The 8,934-nt window shown below is 41.7% G+C and overlaps 1 protein-coding gene across 2 annotated transcripts in view; it reads left to right on the top strand.

Moving 5' to 3' along the window:
- The first annotated feature begins 6,723 nt into the window (after positions 1–6,723).
- ETS1 (ETS proto-oncogene 1, transcription factor) overlaps positions 6,724–8,934 on the top strand; it is a 38,770-nt gene continuing 36,559 nt past the window's right edge. For both annotated transcript variants that reach the window (XM_063436737.1, XM_063436736.1), the window contains exon 1: positions 6,724–6,939. In XM_063436737.1, the coding sequence (XP_063292807.1) occupies positions 6,858–6,939 (82 nt within the window). In that variant the 5' untranslated portion in view covers positions 6,724–6,857. The remainder of the gene's footprint in view (positions 6,940–8,934) is intronic.

The following is an 8,934-nucleotide window of genomic DNA, read 5'->3' as shown; positions in this document are numbered from 1 at the left end:
CGGCCCTGCTTGGGGGCCCAGGCCAGCTTGGGGCCCCAAGCAATTGCTTGGTTAGCTTGCCTGGTAGCGACGGGCCTGAGGATCGGCACGCTATGGGACATCACAATCCTATATCGGCACAGTGCTGCTAAAAGGTTGCCTACCCCTGTTCTAGGATATCGTAATAATTAAATTAATCCATCTTGTCTTCTACACGCTGCAGGTTTCCAGTGCCCCAGAGCATCACCGAGGCACCACTATGCTCAACTGTAGGCAGTGTTTTTTCCAACGTTTGCTTCATTCTTCTACCTCCAGACATACCACCGCTGATCCATGGGGCCGAAAAGTTCCGGTTTTGTTTCATCGCTCCATAGAACAGAATCCCCAAATTGCTGTGGCTTCGTTATGTGATTTTGAGCATATTGGAGTGACTTTTCTTGTGCTTTTGGGTGAGCAGTGATTTACGTCTTGGCGGTCTGGCATGGAAACCTTCTGTATTTAGTTTGCACCTTACTGTGCTCACTGAAACCTCAGTGCCTGTTGCCACCAAGTCATGTCTTGAGTCACTTGAGTGTTTTTCACAACCTGCCTTCTCAGAAATCTGTTTGCAGCCATTGATAGCTTCCTTTTTTCTAACCACTGTTCCTTCAACGTTGAACTTGCAAACTATGCTTCCAATGTTTTGTCTAGGAACATTCAGTGCCTTTGCTATCTTTTTATACCCTGTTCCTGGTTTGTGAAGGGCGATGATCTCTTCTTTTAACATAGCAATATTTCTAACATGCAATCAAACGTGACACTCAACAAACCTCAGGTATTTCAAGTGTACATCTCAAGCACACTTGGTGCAACTAACGAAGCCCTTGATTAGTTGCATCAGATGTACTTGAGACAACGCCTGTTTTGCATATTTGTGCTGTTGTAAGGGATTCTATTCAGGGGGTTGAATGATTTTGAAACTGTAGAAGTCACTATAAGCTGCATTTTTACTTGAATTAGTGGAAACCACATGAAGCATTTGCTGTGTTAAGCTGTTTTAATTTATTTTGTTTGACTTGTTCATTGCAAACAGCTGAAAGCCTGTACATTTTTACAGTAAACCTGATTTTCAATGGTAGCTTACTACTTACCCTCCTCCACACATACAACACGCAGCCACTACACACTCTCAGACCCATACACAACACACCATTTACAGAAACAGAGCCCAGGGCATCCTGCCTAGGACCTGGGCAACCTTAATCCGACTCTGGTGAACTCTTACTTTTAATGTACATTTTACATACCTGCCAGCGATCCTATTTCAGGAAAGACGTTCCCTACTCTGAGCACACATTCTCTGCCATCCTTTCTTTCCTAATTTCTTTTAGGAGCTCCATATTGTTAGTGATTAAACCCCATACAAAGTAATTTCTAACCCTTTTGTTGATTGAGAATCCCTGCTAAGGTGGTTTCGCAAAATACCCATATATTTTAAACCACCCTTACTGTCCAGAGTCCTATCGATGGCATTACTAAGTACTGAGTACAATGTCAGTTTTTTTAATGTGTAAACTCATGCTTAACCCTATTTAGGACACCTAATAATAGTTCCATTAAAGTCCGCTCATGGTAGTAGCTCCAAAATAATGGCGCAGGTAGGTAACGAAAAAGTGCACACTTTACGAAAAAATAGATGGAGGAAAAATATAACAAAAAAAGGCAGCAACTAGTGGCCAATGCTTAACCCTGTCAGGAATAGGGGGTACGAGTGAATATCTTTAGCTATACAGGGACCAGGTGGTAAAATATACCAAGAAGAGAATTTTCTTTTGCACGATCCCATGAGATTTGGGCAGTGGGTTAAGGAATTGAAATCATGACTCTGTCACATTTTTCCTCTAGTCAGTGGACTGGCTTACAATTTATATTATCACTCCCCCATTCTATCTGATGGACGGGTCAGGGAGAACACTTATGGTGCATGTAGGTTGTCATGGAGGTTTAAAAAAAACCTTCAAATTGCCACCGGCTACATATAGACTGTAAGCTCGTTTGAGCAGGGTCCTCTTCAACCTATTGTTCCTGTAAGTTTTCTTGTAATTGTCCTATTTATAGTTAAATCCCCTCTCATAATATTGTAAAGCGCTACGGAATCTGTTGGAGCTATATAAATGGCAATAATAATAATAATAATAATTAGATAAGCTGAGGGTCCTATGGACCCCTATTTTAGTTACATCCCCCCTCTCATAATATTTTAAAGCGCTATGGAATCTGTTGGTGCTATATAAATGGCAATAATAATAATTAGATAAGTTGAGGGTCCTGTGGACCCCTCTTTATCAGAACCAACCCTCCTCACACTCAAAGCACAGAATGCTGCTATCGTCTGGGGACCCCTAACACTGTTTGAAAGGTTTCATTCCTTCAGGACAGATGAGGGAAGTACAACTCTTACTGTCAAGCAAAAACTTTCCTGTGATATGTGGAGACACTTGGAGATTTGTTTGGGATTAAACAGCAATTTGTCAGAATATAAGCGGATTAGGTATTTAGCAGAATTCTAGAATTCAGAGCCAAAATATATCAGAATTAGCAACTAAAAGAACCGCGCTATACCAAACATATTTTTCTGGAATGGGATAGAGGGGCGGTGTTATTCTGAATTCTGCCCTAAAAAATAGATAATTGGTGAGAATAATTATGATTGTTAGCTCAGGAGCAGTGGCTAAATGTTGATTTAATTCACAGATCACCAAAGAATGGACCGATAGAGAGAAAAAAATAACCAAGTAGCAGGAAAATGCCCCTATTGGTGTTCTGCAGACTATATACATAATATTTATATTTTTGAGCCGTTTTGGTTTGCTGCTTTCTGAATCGACATTCGGCTGAGCTGAATCGACATCTGGACGTATTTCTCAAATGTCCATAAAATGTTCTATCTTCTGAAATAATGATTGGTCAGAGCTTAACGTTCTTGCGGCTGTGCACACGTCTAGTGCAGAGGGTGTGGAAGGTACTGGGTGATGGGATTTTTTTCCCCCCATTTTTTACACTTGATATTTTCTTATAAAGCAGCTAGCGAGTAAAATGCCTTGAATTCCCTGAATGTCTCAGGGAAATCGCATGGCAGTCAGGAAATTACCTTTATATCTGATTATCCTACAACTCTGATACAAAGCTGTTATTCTAATGGGAAACCTGTGTGTTAGCAGAGCCAGATAAATTAAAACTATTTATTAACTGCATATTAAGATAAAAAAAAAAACAAAAAAAAAAACACAAAGCATCCCTCATTGTTCCACCTTCACTTATTCTTTGTGACACCTGCAATGCCCTGTGACTCTAATGTCGTCTGTATCGCACCAGCATCATATATTAAAATGTTATTAAAAATAGAAAGGATCAGACACACATGCTGAGTGAGAGTGATGGGAGTTGGTGTGGCTAATTGCCAGAAGCAACTTCTTCAGTTTATAAACATTTCAGAATAAATAAGGGTGTATTAGTGTGTACCCCATGCAATGTTATATATAATGTGTACTCCATACAGTGTGTACCCCATACTGTGCTGTATATAATGTGTACGCCATACAGTGTGTACCCCATACTGTGCTGTATATAATGTGTACGCCATACAGTGTGTACCTCATACTGTGCTGTATATAATGTGACTCCATACAGTGTGTACCCCATACTGTGCTGTATATGTGTACTCCATACTGTGCTGTATATAATGTGTACTCCATACAGTGTGTATCCCATACAATGCTGTATATAATGTGTACCCCATACTGTGCTTTATATAATGTGTACTCCATACAGTGTGTACCCCATACAATTCTGTATATAATGTGTACTCCATACAGTGTGTACCCCATACAATGCTGTATATAATGTGTACCCCCATACTGTGCTGTATATAATGTGTACTCCATACAGTGTGTACCCCATACTGTGCTGTATATAATGTGTACCCCATTCAGTGTGTATCCCATACAATGCTATATATAATGTGTACTCCATACAGTGTGTACCCCATACTGTGCTGTATATAATGTGTACCCCATTCAGTGTGTATCCCATACAATGCTATATATAATGTGTACCCCATACAATGCTCTATATAATGTGTACTCCATACAGTGTGTACCCCATACAGTGCTGTATATGTGTACTCCATACTGTGCTGTATATAATGTGTACTCCATACAGTGTGTACCCCATACAATGCTGTATATAATGTGTACCCCATACTGTGGTTTATATAATGTGTACTTCATACAGTGTGTACCCCATACAATACTGTACCCCATACTGTGCTGTATAAAATGTGTACTCCATACAGTGTGTACCCCATACAATGCTGTATATAATGTGTACCCCCATACTGTGCTGTATATAATGTGTACTCCATACAGTGTGTACCCCATACTGTGCTGTATATAATGTGTACCCCCATACTGTGCTGTATATAATGTGTACTCCATACAGTGTGTACCCCATACTGTGCTGTATATAATGTGTACCCCATTCAGTGTGTATCCCATACAATGCTATATATAATGTGTACTCCATACAGTGTGTACCCCATACAATGCTCTATATAATGTGTACTCCATACAGTGTGTACCCCATACAGTGCTGTATATGTGTACTCCATACTGTGCTGTATATAATGTGTACTCCATACAGTGTGTACCCCATACAATGCTGTATATAATGTGTACCCCATACTGTGGTTTATATAATGTGTACTTCATACAGTGTGTACCCCATACAATACTGTACCCCATACTGTGCTGTATAAAATGTGTACTCCATACAGTGTGTACCCCATACAATGCTGTATATAATGTGTACCCCCATACTGATCTGTATATAATGTGTACTCCATACAGTGTGTACCCCATACTGTGCTGTATATAATGTGTACCCCCATACTGTGCTGTATATAATGTATACTCCATACAGTGTGTACTCCATACTGTGCTGTATATAATGTGTACCCCATTCAGTGTGTATCCCATACAATGCTATATATAATGTGTACTCCATACAGTGTGTACCCCATACAATGCTCTATATAATGTGTACTCCATACAGTGTGTACCCCATACAGTGCTGTATATGTGTACTCCATACTGTGCTGTATATAATGTGTACTCCATACAGTGTGTACCCCATACAATGCTGTATATAATGTGTACCCCCATACCGTGGTTTATATAATGTGTACTTCATACAGTGTGTACCCCATACAATGCTGTATATAATGTGTACTCCATACAGTGTGTACCCCATACTGTGCTGTATATAATGTGTACTCCATACAGTGTGTACCCCATACAATGCTGTATATAATGTGTACCCCCATACTGTGCTGTATATAATGTGTACTCCATACAGTGTGTACCCCATACAATGCTCTATATAATGTGTACTCCATACAGTGTGTACCCCATACAATGCTGTATATAATGTGTACCCCATACTGTGCTGTATATAATGTGTACTCCATACAGTGTGTACCCCATACTGTGCTGTATATAATGTGTACTCCATACAGTGTGTACCCCATACTGTGCTGTATATAATGTGTACTCCATACAGTGTGTACCCCATACTGTGCTGTATATAATGTGTACCCGATACAGTGTGTACTCCCTACAGTGTGTACCCCATACTGTGCTGTATATAATGTGTACCCCATACAGTGCTGTATATAATGTGTACTCCATACAATGTGTACTCTATACTGTGCTGTATATAATGTGTACTCCATACAGTGTGTACCCTATACAATTTTGAATACATGTACCCTGTACAGTGTTTACCCAATACAATGCTGTATATAATATGTAGCCCATACAGTGTGTACCCTATACAATGCTGTATATAATATGTACCCCATACAGTGCTGTATAGAGTGTATATTCCATACAGTGTGCACCCCATACAGTGCTGCATACAGTGTGTACCCCATACAATTTTGAATATATGTACCCCGTACAGTGTGTACCCTATACAATGCTGTACAATATATATATATAACCCATACAGTATGTACCGCATACAATGCTGTACAATATGGACCCCATACAGTGTGTACCCCGTGTAGTGTACACCCCATACAGTGCTGTATATAATGTGCACCCCATAAGATGCTGTTTAGTACAGTGTGTACTCCATACAATGCTGTATATAACATTGTACCCCATACAGTGTTTACCCCATAATGTGTACCCCAAACTATGTTGTATATAATGTGTACTCCATTCAGTGTGTACCCCATACTGTGCTGTATATAATGTGTACTCCATACAGTGCTGTATACAGCATGTACTCCATACAGTGCTGTATACAGCATGTACTCCATACAGTGTGCACCCCATAAAATGCTGCACAATATGTACCACATACAGTGTGTACCCCATACAGTGCAGTATACAGTGTGTACCCCATAGAATGCTGTACATCGTGTACCCCATACCGTGTTGTATACAGTGTGTACTGTATACAGTTTGTACCTCATACAGTGCTGTATATAATATGTAACCCATACCGTGTGCACCCCATACAAGCTGTATATTGTGTGTGCCCCATACAGTGTGTACCCCATACAGAGTGTATAGCATACAGTGTGAGTAAGCACTCCCCTTGCTGCTCTCCCATTGGCTGGGCCCAGTCTCTGCCCCCGGAGCTGCTGTCACTCCGGACCCTCCTCCCTCCCCCCCACCCTCTCCATCCTCACTCAGGGACCCGAATAACAAAAGCCAGGCGGGTGGAGGCTCACTCTCTGCTCACAGCCTGAAACACAGGGACCCCCAAACCTGCGGATAATCCCCCCAAAACGGAGTACAGGATCTGGGACCCCCAAACCTCAACCAGCCATGAAAGCAGCTCTAGACATCAAACCCACCTTAACCATCATCAAAACCGAGAAACCGGAGTATGAGTCCTACCCGTGCACCGGTAAGTCATCCTGGCACTCTAACACCCAACCCACCGGCACTCTAACTCTCAGCACCCTAACACCCAACCCACCGGCACTCTGACACCCAGCACTCTAACACTCAATCCTACTGGCACTTTAACACTAAACTCTAACTCCCAGCACTCTAACGTTCAATCCTCCTGACACTCTAACACCCAACCCACCGGCACTCTGATACCCAGCACTCTAACACTCAATCCTACTGGCACTTTAACACTTCTCTAACTCCCAGCACTCTAAAATACAATCCTACTGGCACTCTAACTCCCAGCACTCTAACACTTAATCCTACTGGGACTCTAACTCCCAGCACTCTAACACTTAATCCTACTGGCACTCTAACTCCCAGCACTAACACTTAGTCCTACTGGCACTCTAACTCCCAGCACTAACACTTAGTCCTACTGGCACTCTAACTCCCAGCACTCTAACACCCAGCACTATAACACCCAACCCACCGGCACTCTAACACCCAACCCCACTCAGCACTCTAATACTCAGACTGTCGACACTCTGACTGTCGGCACTCTGCCAGCAATCTATTTGTTCTGTAGGTCTCCCTGCCGGTATCCCGGGCTCTGCCAGGAGATTAGTTCTGGGTCAGCGTTCGAAATATGTATCAATCAGCACTAACATTCCATTGTTTCCATGGTGATTGCTCTACTTTTAGTACTTTACCCCTAAACTGTGCGTGATGTAGAATTCTGGGAAGTAAACACATCTAGGGGCTGGGATGGATGGATGGAAGGCTATGTATATTAATTATTATTATTATTATTATTATTATTTATATAGCGCCAACAATGGCGTCTGTCTGTCTGTCTGTCAGTGAATCTCATGTCTGTGCTGTATATCTGTGTATCTCTATGCAATATGTTTATATGTATTTATAGTCTGGCACTGCCATGTGTGTGTAATGAAATCACCCACCTTGTGTGCCTGTGTGTAGTATAGTCTGTATTGTGTACAGGGACCCCCAGATCAGTGCAGCCTCCCTGGGAGCTGGAATTCACACAGATCTGGCTTTTTGTGTCTTTGCATTAGAAGAAACCCCTTATTTTGTGCTCTTTTTCCACCATCCCTATTTTTGCAGCTGCAGATGAACATCTGTCCTGCTGTGGTCAGAGTAGGGTGTGAGTTATTGAGGCCCTAATCCTGCCTTCCTCTGCCTCCCTTCAGCCACTCATGGGTTAAAGGTGGCCTTAGGTCAGCGTTTAAACCGTGACAGATCCGTTCCCTCAGTACAGATGGGATATTCATGGCTTGCTCATTCAGCAAGGAGGGGCCCAACATTTACATACAGTCTCTCTGGCAGTTTCAGGGTTAAGCAGCATATTCCATTTAGGATCAGATCAGATGATAAACCTTCCTTGCTGTAATTAGCTGCTGGAAGGCAATTGATCTCCTTATCTCCTGGAGTTGTTAAAAGCAAGCTCTGAACCTTTATCAGGGAGTTTATTAGAGGCCTGATACTAAAATGATCCATTGTTTATATACACTGCCCCTGCTCCCCCATCTGGGTTCTAAGCAATGGCTGCAGCAATGTCTAGCAGGGATAATTAACCGTTTGTTGACCAATGATCTTAAATGAATATGGAATTGTTTCTACCGTTTTATTGCTTATCATATGGCAGTAATTTAAGAGTTTTGACCATATTTATTTTTTTACATACATCCTGCTACCTGCCAGGGATGTGTATTAAAGTGTAATGTGTAGTAATTTGACTTATTATTATAAACCGCCAAGTTCTATATTTGGAACATCCAGTTGATGTGGCTGCTGCTTGGCATTCGCTTTGGGTATATCACCAAGTAGAGGCGTGGGGGCTGGGGTCGTCTGACCCTGTAGCTCACTTTATCTGTTTTATTTCTAAAGAATTATTAGAAAGATGGTGGATGATAAGTGGACTGTCCTCAGGCAGAGTGATGCTTGGGGCTAATGTTTTATCTCAGTTTAAAAGGACATTGGGGGG

The sequence above is a fragment of the Pelobates fuscus genome, chromosome 11 (genome assembly GCF_036172605.1).
Source record: "Pelobates fuscus isolate aPelFus1 chromosome 11, aPelFus1.pri, whole genome shotgun sequence".
Classification (NCBI taxonomy): Eukaryota; Metazoa; Chordata; class Amphibia; order Anura; family Pelobatidae; genus Pelobates; species Pelobates fuscus.
The sequence above is the reverse complement of the archived record's forward strand: the minus strand, read 5'-3'. Positions and strand labels throughout refer to the sequence as shown.